The sequence below is a fragment of the Osmia bicornis genome, unplaced genomic scaffold (assembly GCF_907164935.1).
Source record: "Osmia bicornis bicornis unplaced genomic scaffold, iOsmBic2.1, whole genome shotgun sequence".
NCBI classification, from domain to species: Eukaryota; Metazoa; Arthropoda; class Insecta; order Hymenoptera; family Megachilidae; genus Osmia; species Osmia bicornis.
The window spans coordinates 5,720-25,000 of NW_025791381.1; the positions used below are offsets into that span (position 1 = coordinate 5,720).

The window sequence follows — 19,281 nt, forward strand, 5'->3', positions numbered from 1 at the left end:
CCGCATATCACTCTCCTGAGGCTCCCTACGTTAGCCATACGTAGGTTCGTCCTCCACTCTACACCTTTCCTGTGGCTCCCTACGTTAGCCATACGTAGGTTCGTCCACCATAGCCAACCTCCTGGAGCTCCCTACGTTAGCCATACGTAGGTTCGTCTCCACGTCTACTTCCTTAGGCTCCCAGTGTTAATAACAACACTGGTCAAGCCATTAACAATTACCATTTACCTAAATTAAGCCCCGGCTACGCAGCCGCCCCCTCCGGCTCGTAACAAAACTGGTGACAGCGGTGGGATCCACTGAATAAATATCCGTAAGGATACCGTGGATACAACTGGACTTGTATTATAATTGTTCTATAGGATTTTCGCGTTAAAATGCCAGAAACCAGGCTTTCGGCTGACGAAGTCGCGAATCTTACCTTAACAATGGCTAATTCTATGGCCTTGTTAACACAGCGTAATTGTATTCAATTCGCTACCGCGCCGATACCCACTTTCGATGGCGAGAATCCAGCTTTGTCGGTTTTCGCTCAGAGTGTAGAAAACGGGCTCGCGTTAATACCAGATACGTCGGAAACAGAGTATCTGAGTATCGTGTTGACTAAACTCACCGGTCCGGCGCGGATTAGTATCCAAGATAAACAATTCAACAATGTAACTCAATTGTTACAACATTTGAAAAAACGATACGCTCCTGGGAAGAACTTGGCGTATTTCCAAGCTGAGGTTTCGCGCCTTAAAATCCGTGAGGACGAATCACTAAGGAAGTACATCGACAGAGCCAGCAAACTTGCCCATGGATCTCGTATCGCGATCCGCGAGAGGTACACGACCAACGTGGATCAGCTCATCAAGGAGATGGAAATGGACATCTTGGAGAATTTCCTTGAGGGTTTACCGGAGCGTGTGGCCTGGAGAATCGCCGCTCTGGACAAAAAGATTAAAACTTTAGAAGAGGCGTACGAAGCTGTGTTACAAATTGAACGTCGCCTCAAGAACCGACGACAGATTCAGGAGAAGGCATCACCTAGTCGTCGTAGAGAAGAGGATTTTCTCAGCTGGAGACGTCCTCGAGAGAAGGAACACAGGCGTGTGTACCCTCAGTCACCGTCACCCTATCGGCAAAGACCAAGGGATCGCAGCACATCTGGTTCCGAACCGGAGTTCGAAGAACGAGCTTCACGTGCAACGGCGTTGACTTTACGTAAGCATGATTATTCACGCTCTCCAAACCACTCACCGGAGGCGCCAAAATATGACGAGCCGTTCAACACCAAACACGATGTTTACGACTTTTATTGCGCAAACTGCAGTACGGTCGGACACGGTTGGAAGGATTGTGAAAAATCACCTCGCCGCGAAAGACCCCGATTCCAGTATCGAAGGGAGTCACGAGGGAATTTCTCACCTTTGAGGAAACCTTTAAACTCCAACAACGCTCACCCAAACGGCGAGGCGGTGAGCGTACGCAACGAAGATCGCCGGAAAATGGTCCGATTTGCAGACCAGAAACAGGAAGACGAATCAAGGAAGCACCAACCCCACGCATCAGGATCAAGGTTCCAGAACTGGAAAAAGGAACGGGAGAATTTCTAATTGATGGAGGAGCTTCTGTAAATCTGGTAGTTCTTCATGCTCTAGGAGAAAAGGCCGGAATCACATCGAAGGAAGGTCTTAAAATCGCTGGGCTCGCATCATCTACGATCCGAACCTTGGGAACTACCAGTTTGCAAATTAATGGATCTGCTACGGAATTTTACGTAGTAGAGGACTTGCCTATTTCCGCTGATGGACTCATAGGAAGCCCTTTTTTATTACAGGAAGGGGCTGAAATTTCCTATTACCATAAAACCTTGGTAACTCGTAACCAACCTATTAAACCTATATTCTTCAGTAACGCTGAGGAGATGGAACTGCATCCAGTATTGCCAATTAAACATAGATTGCCAGGACGCACAGCTCTCCAAATTGCAGTTCCAGTCGCAAATCCGGAGGTTATGGAAGGGTACCTAGCACGAATCAAGACTCCTGAACAGGTCTACATTGGAGAAGCAGCAGTCTGCAATCATGATGGAATTTGCTATGTCCTAGCCACAAACACCGGAGAAGACGAAATCGAAATCGACATTGAACCACAACGCATACATCCGTATGAGATTTTTGACTCATCAGATGACGATCCTATTCCTTCGTATCTAGCAAAGGAAACAAAGGAAGACAGAACTACACGTATCCAAGATCTTTTAAGGACCGATCATCTAAACTCTGAAGAACGACAACATGTGTTCAAAATTGTCAGGGAATTTTCTGATAGATTTTTCCTACCTGGAGATAACCTGGGCAAGGTTCCAAATTTTCATCACTCTATTTACACAACAGACGACATTCCGATTAATACTAGACAGTATCGGTACCCACCAGTACATCAGGAGGAGATACAACGACAGGTTGGAGCTCTGCTATCGCAGGGTATTATTAGACCATCCACCTCACCATACAATTCTCCTTTATGGATTGTACCGAAGAAACCGGACGCCGATGGTAACAAACGTTGGCGAATGGTAATCGACTTTCGTGCATTAAACGAAAAAACAACAGGCGACAAGTTTCCATTACCTAATATTCCAGAAATACTAGACAAGGTAGGCGGAGCAAAATACTTCTCAATATTTGATTTGGCAAATGGATTTCATCAGATTGAAATGAACCCAAAGGACAGACAGAAGACCGCGTTTACAACCCCACATGGACATTTCGAGTTTGTGCGTATGCCTTTTGGTTTGAAGAACGCACCACCGACATTCCAACGCGTCATGAACCGGGTAACATCAGGCCTGGAAAACGTACTTGTGTTCATAGATGATATGATTGTTTTTTCTTCATCGCTGCGTGAACACGAAATTAAAGTTAAAAAACTATTCGATCGCCTCAGGGAATATGGACTTACTCTACAGACTAATAAATGCGAATTCCTACGCAAAGAGGTTGCCTATCTGGGACACATTTTGTCTGCTGACGGGGTTAAACCAGATCCTAGGAAACTTCACGCCGTAAAAAACTTTCCGATTCCAAAAACACAGAAGAATGTGCAACAGTTTCTGGGACTGACGGGATACTATCGCCGATTCATCAAGGATTACTCTCTAAAGGCAAAACCACTAGTTCAGCTGTTGGGAAAAGGAACCCCTTTCCAATGGACTGAAGAACAACAAGGGAGTTTTGAACTATTGTGTAAAGAACTCTGTACACAACCAATATTACAATATCCAGATTTTGAACGACCATTTGTTATCACGACGGATGCTTCGGATCATGCGATTGGGGCAGTTTTAAGCCAAGGAGAAATTGGACGAGACTTACCAATTGCATACGCTTCTCGAAGTTTGAATCCAGCCGAAAGAAATTATTCAGCAACGGAAAAGGAGTGTCTAGCCATGGTATACGCAGTACAGTATTTCCGACCATATGTCTTCGGACGAAGATTTACACTTGTCACGGATCATCGACCGCTGGTTTGGTTACATTCAGTTAAAGACCCCACTTCACGGCTAGTAAAATGGAAATTAAGACTCTTAGAGTACGAGTACGATGTTATTCACAAGCCTGGGAAAATAAACAAAAACGCAGACGCTTTATCCCGGAACCCTCCTACAGTCTGTCTCCCTTTGATTCCACGAGAAGACAAGGAGTTCAAAGTGCCAATACCAAACCCGGACCCTCAGCCGGATACCATTGGTCGACGCATCCATGAATTGCGACGAGATCGGGAGAAAAGACCAACATACACGGAAGATACCAGCAGTTCTGATGAAGCGACAATCACGCCTCAACCCCGATCAATTAGAAGAAGGAAAATACATCAAGATCCAACCGACAGGATCACACCAATCATAAAATCACCATTACCTACCCCTTCACAAAATCTGTTGGAACTACGGGATGATATCAACCTAACCTCTCCATTTATGCCAATAGCGCATTCCACTCAAACCGCTGGTCATTTCATACCAAGTCCAACCACTTCCGAGACTCCACAAAATACTGAAGATTTAATATCTTTCGACGAAGAGGAAAACAGTCAGACTACCATAAGGCCTGCGTCTACTGTCGTGGAACTACCTGACCCTCCTACACCACCAACAGACGGACCAGATGTTCAAGGTTTACAACCACCCCTACAACCTGCCAGACCGCAGACTCCACCGGGTACACAAATTCAAGAAAGCACTCCAATGCACTTTAGTAATACTCTGCCCATCTGCTATGAATCAGCAGCGGACTCATTATCATCACACCCAGAAGACTCATCATCGGAAGAAGAACAAGATGATCACGGCCGCTGTAAAATAATAAATTGCGAAGAAACGCTCATCACCACAAAGGGAAACTACGCACACTTGACATCCGCAGATTGCCAACTAATTGATCCTGGAGGAAGAATGCTTGTCGATGTTGGCTATCTCGGAAAGGAGGACCTCTGCAACAATAATCCAAAGAAAGGACAAGTCATTACCACATCCAGGCAAGAATTTCAAATCTTTACCGTTTTTGTTACACGGAATTTTTGGGAAGAAATCAAAGAAGAAGACGTCGTTTCGGCACTGCAAAACTTGAGAACCGCTCTCAGAGAAACCAGGACAACAAATATTCGACTGACTATAACCAGGAAGCAGGATCGACCTACCATTCAGAGATATCAAGCCCTGATTAATAAAGTATTTAAAGATACCAGCATAGAGATTACCCTATGCCTGGGAACAATAAGGTTACCATCTGAAAACATCCGAAAACAAATAATAGAGGAAGCCCATAGCAGTTTATTAGGAGGACATAAAGGAGTAACAAAAACCTACAAACGTATAAGAGCAAAATATTCATGGCCAGGAATGAGAAATGATATTCAAGAGTTCATCAGGAAATGCAAAAGCTGTCAGGAACAGAAGTTAGTAAGAGCGAAAACTCGACAACCGATGCTAATCACAGACACACCATTGGAAGCGTTTGATAAAATCGCTCTAGACACTGTTGGACCACTCCCTGAGACTTCTGGGGGAAACCGCCACATCTTAACCATGCAGGATAACTTGACCAAATATTGCATAGCCGTTGCACTACCAAACATCAAAGCTACAACCATAGCTGATGCGTTCGCGAGACATTTCATTTCAATTTTCGGAACACCTCGTGAAATTTTAACGGATAGAGGAACAAGCTTTATGGGAAAAGTCATGACGCACTTGGCAGAAATTTTCAAAATTAAACAAGTTACTACTTCAGGTTACAGACCACAAACCAATGGTTCTCTGGAGAGAAGTCATATCGTACTTATAGAATACTTAAAACATTACATGGATTCATACGAGGACTGGGACCTGTACCTACCTTTCGCAACGCTATCCTACAACACGTCAGTTCACGAAGCTACCAATTTCACCCCGCACGAGCTGATCTTTGGAAAACCAGCCCGACAACCAAGTTCTTTTCCAGAGGGAGAAGAATTGGATACTTATGGAACTTACCTCACTCATCTAATCACAAGACTGACTGAAACCCGCAACATAGCAGCAGATAATTTAAACACCGCAAAGGACGATCGCAATACAAACCGGACAAATGGGTAGTTGGCTCAAGGAGTACCGCACCGGGCCCATTATAAGGTCACAGGGACCTTTCCAGCCAGGCAGCGGCAAGTTCAACCTTGGACGTGCCAGCCAGACACGAGACCCAAAGGCAATCGACCAGGGAACCTCAATGGCATCGCAACGAGGAAAGGAGAACCGACAACCTGCGGTGTCCTACATCTGGGAGAATGGGTTGCTCCTGGCCCAGATCACCGATGACAACATCACAACCTGGACGCCGGGTGATAGCCTGAGGAAACGCAGGAAACTGCGCCCAGGCACCCCTCCACCAACATGGGACCAGCCACTCCAAGGACCAGCATCCAACCGATCAACCAGCAACGGTGGCCATCAATCAAAAACTCCCTAAGCTAAGTCCCCACATATACACAATTACATACACGCACACCACACATCGCAATAGTTCAGTTCAAAAGTAATAGAATCATTTGGCAATTTTGGTGTACTCATCCGACTCCGAATGGTGAAAGCATCGTAACAAACGATGTTTCATCTTAGAGGGGAGATGTTACGTATCCGTCTTGGAAATTTCCTTATATGGTGTTACAAACCCTTCTCAAGAAATTTCCTTATATGGAATCGGATGTGTGCACCCGACACCAACCGTCTTCTAGAAAATTCGAGACCAACGCAAAGCAAGGGCGCGGTCCTACGGGTCACGTAGAGTCAGTCCCCACCACCCTTTTTACTCTAGTTTTTGAGTATAAAAAGGGTGGCGACAAGGGCACCTCGGGTCTAGTTGAAGTCTAGAATCAGTTCGATACACGTCAGTACGTTCTTTTCGGATAATCTCTGCAACGAGGAAACTCTGCGAGATCGGGTATTCAAGTCCCTTTCAAGCACTCACAGTAACTATACAGTACGTTGTCGGCTGTTAAGCATTATTATAATCGTTGTAATCCGCCCCCGTTTGCTCGTGTTCGTGAAAACCGAGAAGGATTAGATTCTTGCTTCGCGGAATCGAAACTAAACTTATTTTATTCAACTCATTTCAAACGTGCAACTTAGAGTTCAATTCATTGAATACCGCGACAATTACACACAACAATTGTAAGGTCCGGAATAGAGAATAAACTCATACTAGTTTAATTTACATACTATTGTACAATTATATTTACTGTCCAGAAACCCACTAAGGTGTACCTTTACCGCTCGAGGTACATCAATCAAGTTACGAGACCTAATACTAACGCTTCCTGCGGCTCCCTACGTTAGCCATACGTAGGTTCGTCCGCATATCATTCTCTTGAGGCTCCCTACGTTAGCCATACGTAGGTTCGTCCTCCACTCTACACCTTTCCTGTGGCTCCCTACGTTAGCCATACGTAGGTTCGTCCACCATAGCCAACCTCCTGGAGCTCCCTACGTTAGCCATACGTAGGTTCGTCTCCACGTCTACTTCCTTAGGCTCCCAGTGTTAATAACAACACTGGTCAAGCCATTAACAATTACCATTTACCTAAATTAAGCCCCGGCTACGCAGCCGCCCCCTCCGGCTCGTAACAGTTCTAAGAGGCAAAGCAACACGCTGCTGGGACTGAAATATTTCGGAGCGCAAATAAAGTTCGATTCTTTGGCTAAATGAAGCGAAAATGTACATTTGTATCATCACGGACGTTAGTTTAATAGCATTTAACGATGGTTCAGTCGTACAGAATGTAAAAATAAGATTGTTAAAAATTTCGACTAATCGGTTCTAAGAGGCGAAGCAATACGCCGCTGGTAATTTGAAATATTTCGGAGCGCAAATAAAGTTCGATTTTTTGGCTAAATGGAGCGAAAATGTACATTTGTATCATCACGGACGTTAGTTTAATAGAGTTTAACGATGGTTCAGTCGTACAGAATGTAAAAATAAGATTGTTAAAAATTTCGACTAATCGGTTCTAAGAGGCAAAGCAATACGCCGCCAGGACTGAAATATTTCGGAGCGCAAATAAAGTTCGATTTTTTGGCTAAATGGAGCGAAAATGTACATTTATATCATCACGGACGTTAGTTTAATAGCGTTTAACGATGGATCAGTCGTACAGAATGTAAAAATAAGATTGTTAAAATTTTCGACTAATCGGTTCTAAGAGGCGAAGCAATACGCCCCTGGGACTGAAATATTTCGGAGCGCAAATAAAGTTCGATTTTTTGGCTAAATGAAGCGAAAATGTACATTTATATCATCACGGTCGTTAGTTTAATAGCGTTTAACGATGGATCAGTCGTACAGAATGTGAAAATAAGATTGTTAAAATTTTCGACTAATCGGTTCTAAGAGGTGAAGCAATACGCCGCTGGTACTGAAATATTTCGCAGCGCAACTAAAGTTCGATTTTTATCCGACTTCGAAACTGAGGAGGATACTCAATTCGATGTGTATATTTTTTTTTTTAATTTTTTTTTTATGTATGTTCACCGATTACGCCGAGACGGATTGACCAATCGGAACGAAACCTTTTGCATCTGGTAGAGTATGTCTCCCGATTGGTCCCGTTAAAAAACATTTTATATTTTTTCACTCCGAACGCTTTTTATTCCAAAAAGCGTACCATTTCATGTACATGCGGCGAGCGGTCACCGATTACTGCGAGACGGATGGACCAATCGGAATGAACTTTTTCCGTCTTATAGAGTATAACCCCCTATTGGTCCCATAAAAAAATATTTTGCATTTTTTCACTCCTAACGCTTTTTATTGCGAAAAAACGTACTATTTCATGTACATGCGGCGTACGGTCGCCGATTACTCCGAGGCGGATGCACCAATCAGAATGAAACTTTTCGCGTCTTATAGAGTATAACTCCCTATTGGGCCCATAAAAAAAATATTTTGCATTTTTTCATTCCTAATGACTTTTTTTTCTAAATGTTTGTTCGCCGATTACTCCCTGACGGATGGACCAATTGGAACGAAACCTTTTGTATCTTCTAAAGTATGTCTCCCGATTGGTCTTGTTAAGAAAGCATTTTTCATTTTTTCATTTCTGTCAATTTTTATTGCAAAAAAATTGTACTGCTTCATTTATATTTTTTTCGGCGTTTATTCTACAGGGAATATACCGATTGTGACTTTTCAACATTTTCCGTGAAATGAAAAAAAAAATAGACTTCGTCATTTTCTCTATCAGTTGGTCGCTAAAAGAAGGGTTAGCTTCCTTTTTCACGTATCAGTCGCTGGAAGCTGATTTGGACTGTTTCTTTGCAAAAGTAACCGTCGTAATCTTTGCATTTCTGCGAGTGCTCTTTCGTCATGCGGTTTAACGAGGGCTTTGTTTGGTGCTAAATCGGATAGAGCAAAACCATCTAAACTTTTGACACGACTAAGAGCGACGTAAATTTGGCCTTTTGCAAAATTCTTTTTGCCAAGGTCAATTACAGCTTTGTTTAATGTTGTCCCTTGTAATTTATGCACCGTTACTGCCCAACTTAGAATAAGTGGTAACATTCTGCGCTCGACGTCCCCATAACCTTTCGTCGCCTGAAACGTTGCTACAACTGGAGATATTGGGATGTAACCGTCGATATCTTTAAATCTATTTCCAATGGACTCGTCGTCAAATTTTATGAGTACCGCGTCCGGCAACTCTCCTTGTTCTAGTTGATCTCTTCGAAGTGCCGGCCATGTAAATTTCTTCACTATTCCCATTGCACCGTTTATCAAACCATCAGAAATTGATATATTTCGTCGCAGCATGATTCGCGATCCTTCAGTTAACGTTATTGTATGTAACAGTCCGCCACAATTATTTACATTTGCAGGTATGACATTTTCTGGTGGCCTTTTTCCGTATGTAGCTGCCTCACGGGATTCGTCTATTGCATCAATGACGTACATTCGATGTGATTTTGCTAATTCATCAGTCATTTTTGAATTATATTCATCCACTAATTTTATCGTTGGGAATATTCTTACTGCTGCACCATCCTCGAACTCTCCGGTTAGAGGAACCCTTCTTCGTTCGCATAATATTTCCAGTTGAGAAGTTGTCACTTCCCCAAACCGAAGGTTATTCAATAAATCGATAAACTCAACGTCATCTCTTTGTCGCATATTAATGGTGAGTTCGCAGAATGAAAATTGATGCCATAAATTAATTTCTGCACTACACCAATGTGGCTGTACAAAACACCAGTGTCCTTTTACTGGGGGCAACTGCATGATATCGCCAAAGAGAAGTACATTTACGCCACCAAATAGTTTATCATTTGTTTTGAATTCTTGCAATCTTAAATGAATTATTCGCAAATTCTCGTAAGATACCATTGATATCTCGTCGATAATCAACCACCTTGTATGACGCCACTTTTGTCTCTCCTGTTCGAGCCTCTGTCCTGTCAGTCGTCGATAGGTCATGGCAGTACCCTTTTCAATAGGCAACGAGAACAAGGAATGCAGAGTTTTTCCGAATATTTGACGGGCAGCGACGCCAGTCAAAGAAGCTACTTCAATGAAAGATGGTTTTATCATCGTATCAATTGTAGGATTATAGCAGCGTTTAACATGTTCAACAAGTAATTTTAAAATAAACGACTTACCGCTACCAGCTCCTCCGGTAATAAACAGCAACATTTGTTCGGTATTTTCATCATCATCATTTTGTTTAATATCTTTCTCAATTACTTCGGAAACTGATTTCAATAAGTCTTTCTGTTGAATATTCAGACTTCGAATGCTATTAAGGAATACATCTTCGGGCATTGCACGTGTTTCTTCTTGCTGTTGATCTTCATATAAATCACCTTGATCATAATATACAGTTTCGTCGGCATGAATTCTGACTGGTTCTCCTAAATGTTCATTATTAGTTTCTTCTTCGTGTACAACATTCAAAGCAACAGCCTGGGCGAGCGCCGCTTCAATAATTTGCTCTGCGTGAGTAAATTGTTCGACGGATGCGTTACCGAACATAGGTTTCAACTCGCGTTGCCGTCGAAGAAAACATTGTTCCGAGGTTTCGTTTTCGGACATAAGTGTTCTTTCGTCACGAAATGGAATGTGACACACTATTAAGTTATAGAAATATCCTTCTCTATCACTGTTTAAGGTATAATATCGGTGGCGAAGTACAGCTGGTTTTTTTCTTATTCGCATTCGGGTATTGTCCTTTAATTTTATAAACCTCGACCTCGATATTTCTTCATCGTCATTTCTAAGTTCTGCGTCTCCATCCTCTTCCGTCCACAATCCACTTGAAACTGTTTCATATCGGACAGCAAATTCAGCTAAGCTTAAATCCTCTAGATTGTCTGGTCTCTTTACGTAACGATCGAATATGTTATTGAAAAATGATGTTTCATTTTCTTCGAATCGGAGGATTCTATATCTCTGTTCAGGCCGACAGCTGTTTATAAATACAGCTTTCCTCGAGCTCATTTTAAGGGGCAGATGGCATAACCGATATGCACATTCTGTCGCACAAACCATACGTTGAGATAGAATTGCCATAGATACCAAAAATAGTTGATCGCGGACGGTGCCGCTCCGGCGTTTCGCGCGTAAAATGGCTTCTTTAATAATATTTCCTGTGTCCTGCGGCTCGCATTTACTTGCGTATTTAGCAATATAATATGCGACAGCTGTAACATTTCCGCACGGTTGAATATCCATGTTTGCTTCCCACAGCTTTAAAAGAGTTGAGTTGTAATTGTTCACCATGGTTTCATTTCCTGTTCTCTTAAGTACGCAGAAACGTCCATTGTTCGCAAGTGTGTCATCTCGATCTAAGCACATCGTTCTTTTACTTATAGGTCTGGGGAATCCGAAACGACAACAACGATTATTACGATCTTTGTAACATGTAGCAGAATGTTTATGAATTTGGACTTTTTGAACTATGTCCCTCATACCTTGATTTTCATCCTCTAATGAACAAGATACAACTTTCTCAATAACGTGGCGGCCCTCGTTGGTAAGGAAATCAGGTACGTTTCCACACCAAAGAAGCATGTGTAAATGTGGACTTCCCCTGTTTTGAAATTCTATTCTATGCCAAAAATCGATAACAACGTCACCTAGGCAATCTGAGTTTCTCAAATATTGCATTAACGCGTTCACACGCAGCGTGAATTGTCTTGCGATAACTACAGGGTATCTCTGAACCAACTTTAGTCGATCTGCAAAAGTTAGGTTTTCGATTTCGGTAATTGGGCGACCATCGGCTAGTAGTAATGCTTTCAACATATCTGGCCAGTTCAGAACATTGCAAGAGAACGTAGCAAACCATGTGGGCGGTCCAAGACTTCGGACCATGGCGATTAATTCCGAACAGCAGCGTTTCCAGTATGATGCCGATCCTCTTATGTTTCTCATCGTGAGATGTATATTATCTACTAATCCCTGTGGAGTATGCTCCCCTTGGCGCATTTTACATGATACTGAAATGCTAGCTTTTGCGCGGTAGTATTCAACCACAGATAATGCGAAGAACAAATAATCTGTTCGTTGGAATCGTTTGTCACTGCTAAGAACACGAGCTTGGAAGTAATCCAATGGTGTTATTGGGATGTCTCGATGCTCTCCAAATCCATTTTTTCCATCCGGGAACAGGAAGAACCAACACAGTTCTTCCATCCTTCTCTCTCTCTCTAGGTTCAAAGGAGGCGCTGTTTTTCTATGTATATTCGCCAGTTCTATCGGGTCATTGTCTTCGTTATTATTAGTATTACTGACTGAGACGACACTGTCGATGTTGGGAACACCTTCGTCAACCGAATGTAACATGCTTGTTTCGAATATAATTTGTGTTTCGTCGGGTTCTGTTCGACGGGTTCCAACTGACAGATGTTGCATTCTTTCCACCAGTGGAGATCGATTTCTTCCGGATAGAATTGTTATTGGTGTTAATGAATAGATATTTAATACATTGCTGTTGCCATCTTTCGCATACAAATTACGACGCAATGTGGCCTGTAAAGCATCAATAGTAGTAAATTTCATACAGCATGAGGCCCCCCGTAATGGTGCTTTATATCCTTTTGGACCTCTTGCATGGGAATCAATCAACCAATAGTAGGTGGTCTCCGACTGGTTGTTGCATGATACGGCTACTGATGTATAATTTGCTGTAAGAATTCTGTACATATACTGTTGAAAAAACCTAATCAAACCATTTCTTAAATTTGGAAATCCTTCATCACCGTTATCAACATCAATATGACCATTTACAGCCATTTCATACCCAATGTTAATATTGACTCTGTTGTTATTGAATGATATGAGTGGCAATAATTCGGTAACGGCTAAATAGTCGACATTGACTTCTCTGGGGTCAGGATTACTTCGCGCTTCAATGCAATCACGGTAATATTTGTCTCCTACTAAAAGTACATAATCAACATCACTAGTACACCACGTACTAGGGTCAAGCAAATGAAACGCAACACAAGCAACTGCAGCTATGCCAGTACATTGCCTACCGCGAGATTCAATACTGAACCGATCGCTAGCTTGATGGCACGAGCCTCGTAAAATAGCTACATTCTGTCCAACATTCGTAAATCTACTGTTTGATTCGTTATTTCTTTCTGCAACTTCCTTTCCGTTTCTTACAATACAAGGCTCTTCAACAACATCAGCTATTTCCGAAATGTTATTGGTAATATTAGAAAAACATGGTCGTACATCTTTGTATAAAGCATTATTTTGTAATAGCCATTGTAAAGCTACACGAAGTTTGTCAACGTCTATTTCAAATTGTTTTTGTCACTCCAAATTTTCGATTTCGTTTAATCTAAGTGGAAGTTGCTCGGCTACTTCGAACACATCGCGGGCAAATAGGACTACCTGACCTTTGCACCAATCCTGACTGAAGCGATTCTGAATTTTCATGATTTTAAGAAACGGTACTATTCTGCACAACATTTGTTTCTCGATTTCCGATAAATCTGTTATCTCCATAGGTACAGGCATGAGTTCCATTTTATTCCAGAATGCCTGTGATGGAACTTTATGTTTTTTAAGATGATTTAGGCAACGAGAACATGTTGTTATCTTCTCTGATTCCAATAGATTTGCAGGAATTAGACTAGAGAAAGGCTGTGTGTGTAAAGCATAACGTTGCTGCGGATATAAAGTCTTGTAACACACTGCACACGGTGCATTAGCAAAAATATTAATAGCCGATTTAAAGTAGTCTTCCTGAAGGAGACGTTCTTTTCGCTGTTTCTTAGCTAGTTCACGCATATTTCTTAAACGTGTATTCCTTGATTCGACACGTTCGCTTAGTAGTACTTTTCGCATGCGATTTCTCATAACCATTAGACGTTGCGTACGTTCCTCATTGGATTCGTTCGCTAAACGGTAGCGGATTAATCCGATACGACGTGATCGTTCCGCAGGAGATTCGTTCGCTAAACGTCTGTGGATTAATCGGAAACGGCGTGATCGTTCCGCAGCAGATTCGTTCGCTAAACGCATGCGGATTAATGCGATACGGCGTGATCGTTCCTCCGCAGATTCGTTCGCTAAACGTCTGCGGATTAATGCGATACGGCGTGATCGTTGCTCCGCAGATTCGTTCGCTAAACGCGTGCGGATTAATGCGATACGGCGTGATCGTTGCTCCGCAGATTCGTTCGCTAAACGCCTGCGGATTAATGCGATACGGCGTGATCGTTCCTCCGCAGATTCATTTTTTAAACGCCTGCGGATTAATTCGATACGACGTGATCGTTCCTCCGCAGATTCGTTTTTTAAACGGTTATAAATTCTGCTTAGCCGACGTTCTCTTTCGTCAATCGTTTCATGCGATACTTTCGAACAAGCGTATTTTCGTTTTACAGACAATCGTGAACGGCGATCGTCGATAGTTTCTTCACGCCGTGCCTTTGCGTTTCTTTCACGTTCTTTAGAAAGACGTAATTGCGTGACTTCGTTAGATTCATTCGCACGATACTTCTTCATACGGGATGCATTTTTTGTAGGTCTACCCATTGTTCCAAGCAGACGCGGTTGGTTTATTATTTTACAAACAATTATTGGTCGGTCCAAGCAGACACGGTTGTTTTATTTTTATAAACAATTATTGGTCGCTCCACGCAGACGCGGTTGTTTTGTTTTTACAAATAATTATTGGTCGCTCCAAGCAGACACGGTTGTTTTGTTTTTATAAACAATTATTGGTCGCTCCACGCAGACGCGGTTGTTTTGTTTTTGCAAACTTTTATTGGTCGCTCTACGCAGACGCGGTTGTTTTACTTTTTAAAAACAATTGTTGGTCGCTCTACGCAGACGCGGTTGTTTTACTTTTTAAAAACAATTATTGGTCGCTCTACGCAGACGCGTTTGGTTTGTTCTTACAAACAATTTTTGGTCGCTCCAAGCAGACGCGGTTGATTTTGGATTATATAAAAAAGATAATAAAATAATAGAAGTAGAAACGACTCCCTTTGCAGCACTTTTGAAAATATTCAAATAATTATTACCGTAGGTATCAATCAATTGAACACCTAACGTTGCCAGGTTTTCGTTTCAACTGACTACGCGATATGTCTATGGGCTGTACCTATGTATGTTTATATTGTGAGGTCGATCGCAATAATGGGCTAACTTATAGTAGATTTCCGTTACATTGTGCGATAAGTTGAAAATAGCTCAATGCGATATACGTACAAAGCTCACGGCAATGTTAAATGGATCTAATATAACATAAATTCACAAATACTTGCAATTTTATTAAAATTTGCATTACTTAATATTCAATTAAATTTCCACGCGTCTTTTTATGCATCTTGGTACTGATTCGTATATTCATATCGTTATGATTTTATATATCTCACGTTCTACTATTTGCTTCGCAAAGCTAATTTTTTTGTTTACAGGTTTTTTTTTTTCAAGTACATTATACTTTACAATATTGCCAACAATTCTTCATGGGGTTCAAATGAAGGTTCTTTAATGCCCAGTGTACAATTTTATAATTACTACATTATTCTTCGAACCGAATACTATTCAACATTAAGAGGGTATGAATATTTCTATCATTGACTATACGCCGTTTAGTTTTTGCGCATTTCTGGCGAATAGAATATTTACGAATATTTACGTTCAATATAAACTACTACGCACATACCGAAAGGAATGTAAACATAGAGAATAATATGTGCGATCCTGGAATGTGCCCCACCAATTCTCTTCCTTTGGAAGTCAGAGATTCCTGCTCAGTTTCATACGAACAGCGATTCGATCAAGTGGTAAGTACGATACGTGCAATATTTCATTTCCGTCTACGTTGTATCTAATTATGTATATTAATATTTCTTAATGGCTGGTGGTACGGTTCATTTAGTTGCTGTATTATTATAGTCACTTTGAACAAAAAATACCTAGTTTTATTACATCAAAGAATAACTTATTATTTTCATTATTTAACTTTAGATTTTGAATTGTTAACAAATATTTATTACAAATATTATAATGAATAAAAAAGTAATACAAATATGTTAACAAATATGAATAGATATTTCCTTTCTTTTATTATCATTATCAATAATATTCAATATTGATTTTTTTATCGGTTGACTGTGCCCTGAATACGAATGTAGGAAACATTTATTGCTATTAGAACCGTTGTTCGGGTGTTAAACAATGTACGAAATTAAATGGGGGAACAAACGAATAATTTTATTAATTTATACTGGTCGACAGTGAACTTGGTATGAAATCGCACATTCATATAATTATAATTTCTTCTACAACTTCATTTTAAAACTAATTAGAATTTCTTCTACAACTTTAATTTAAAAAAAAATATTATTATTTGAGTACTGATACATTTCGAGTGTCATGTTCATCGCTTTTGTCGATGTTTAAACATACGTAGTTGATTGTATTTTATTACATATTTCGCAATTCAAACAATCAAAAATTTTCGTCACTAATGAAAAATAGTTTCCGTGTTCGTATTCAGTGAATATAATAATAAAACTATACAAGAAGTACATATTGAGTGTTAGTTATCCTGATACACTTTAAAAAGTATAGATGTGTTTCGATATACACGGTCGTGTCGCCGTTCGTGTGACTTTCGTTCTATACAATATAAACACTATGTCACTGTTATCGATAACATTCTACCTCTAGTCATTAACTAATATTAATGTAACTGTTGTTGCTTATATATTTTTATTTTTTTTTTTTTACAAATATTACTAAACAAATATTTTTGTTTCAGAACATAAGTCATAATAAAAACATAATAAAAAAAAATGGGAGAATCTGATAACAATTGTAAGTATTATTTTTATAACTTTAATAATGGCAATTAAAGAGTACATGAAAAAAGTAAAAGAAGCTGTGCAAAATGTATGTTGTGAATATTTCAGAAACATGCCTGCAGTATATATATATATATATTTCTTTTTGTTTTCTCTATCAGATCAACAAATGTTCAGGGATGTTCAGCTGCTGCTGCAGCAGCAGCAGGAACAGCATCATCGGGAAATGCAGCTGCTGCAGCAACTGAGGGAGGAGCTCCTCCCTCAGCAACAAGAGGATCACCGACCGAGGGAGGAGCCCCTCCCTCAGGTGCAAGAGATGGAATCCGGCGAGGAGGCGAAGCCACCGCGAAGTATGTATTACAGATTCTTTTTTATATTATGAATTATTGCCTCGTACAGAGGAATTCAATATTGCCCTTATCAGAACATCTCTGCTGTTCAATATTAGGGAAAATATTTATAATAATAATATTTTAATGAAAAAAATATATATCTAATAATTTCAATTTTTATACGTTACAGAAAGAGGAGTGGCGGCAGGGAGATCGCGGCGCCTGAGGGGTTACCGGGGGGGTCAGGGTAGGGGGGGGAGGGGAACAGGCGGAAGGGGAAGGGGATGGGGGGGCCGGGGTAATATTGTTAAATTATGTTTCTATAAATAAAACCAAATTTTTTTTTTTTTCTTAATAAAGTGATGTAAAAAACATGTTATTCCGTGTTGTGCTGTTTTATTTTTATTAACTAACAGTAATTGATCCTTACTAAACCATTCCCATTGACATATAACTGCACGGCATCCTACAAATATTGTTCGTTTCTCTGAAAATTGTTCCACTAAAAATTGTGAAATAAAATAATTTTTAACAAAAAAAAAAATCCGTCTTCAAAATGCACTAAAAAGTATAAAATAATTTCCATTTCATTTATATCTGTATTCCACAGCTATTAATAATATCTACTTAATCGTTACATAGGATACCAAATACATTTTAAACTTTTCGGAGGCGGCGCAAAATTAAAAATACCCGAACAAACGGTGCTGCTAATAACGATTTGATTGTGGTATGGCAAACTTGGTAATTAATAAGTCGTAAGAGAAAAATTATAGGTCCGGCTGAAAACATTTGTAATTGTAATGATTGTATGAGAAATTGGCAGCACTCCTGATGTACATGCACTATACTGCAGTTTACAAGAGACCATACTTTACTCGCCCATCTCACTAGGTCTAGAGAGATTTTTAATGACGTGTGTTATTCCCCTCTCCAGCTTGCTTCTTATTATACTTTGCGATCATATAAATGGTGGGCAGAAATATATGACGTACGATAACTGAAAACCGGTGATGATATTGTAAAATTTCACGATGCAATGAAAATTCTATTATTTTCCGGAAAAACATGATGTGAACGCAAAGTAAGAAGCAAGCTGTAAAGGGAAATCACACGCACTATTAAAAATCTCCCTAGACCTCAGTAGGTCACTAGCTGCGCGAGTTAAGTGCGGTCACTCGTGAACTGCAGTATAGTTAATTCGTAATGGGTATATTGATTCCCATTGAATATCGTTTACTTGAAATTATCAAATGGGTCATTTGTCACTGGTTGCCGACACCTGAACTAGGATCTTCCTAGTAGAGGAAAAGTTTTTAATTTTGCGCCGCCTCCGAAAAGTTTAAAATGTATTTGGTATCCTATGTAACAATTAAGTAGATATTATTAATAGCTGTGGAATACAGATATAAATGAAATGGAAATTATTTTATACTTTTTAGTGCATTTTGAAGTCGGATTTTTTTTTCTGTTAAAAATTATTTTTTAAACATCCCGCCGTCGTTCAACGAGAGTAGAACGTTTCGGAGCGGGATTATCGAACGAAATTGAAAGAATGAATGAACGATAAATAAAAAAAAGAGTCGCAACGTACGAGCGATAGTTGGGCAGTTCGTCGGCGTTTGTCGTGGAAACGATGTGACGAAAATCGCAACAGATACACTAAATGCAGGCCGTTAAAGGAGAGAAACAAACTTCGAAATATCTATTCGAACTGGCGCAAGTGCGTCACGGCGCGCGAGTCGTTCGTTAAAATTTATAAACGACCGCCCGTGAAAGCACCGAGTTCTCGAAAGATAATCTATAAAGATTCTCCATCCTGCTGGAATTATCGGATCTACGCGATTGTTCACTCGTAGAAATCTACGCTCCCGACGTTGCCAGAAACGATATTTACGAAAGGTGTGTGAAAAAATAAACGAAAGAAGCTCTCCTATAAATTTAGAAAAAGCAAACGAGTGAAATGTTTGAGATGATAATTTGCTGAAATGCAAGCTCGAATAGCCCCAGGGTTTCGAATGATTCCCCGCGCTTTATATATCTCTCTGTTTACAAACGGTGTATAAATGAAAGATCGCTTCAGATGGGTCGTCGCTG

The 19,281-nt window shown here is 40.4% G+C and overlaps 1 protein-coding gene across 1 annotated transcript; it reads left to right on the forward strand.

The window, feature by feature from the left end:
* Nucleotides 1-428: 428 nt before the first annotated feature.
* On the forward strand, nt 429-2,961 carry LOC123989099. The gene is made up of 4 exons (XM_046289794.1): nt 429-1,319; nt 1,823-2,563; nt 2,699-2,824; nt 2,935-2,961. Exons 1-4 carry the CDS (start codon nt 429-431, stop codon nt 2,959-2,961), a joined length of 1,785 nt encoding a protein of 594 aa, XP_046145750.1.
* Nucleotides 2,962-19,281: the final 16,320 nt, after the last annotated feature.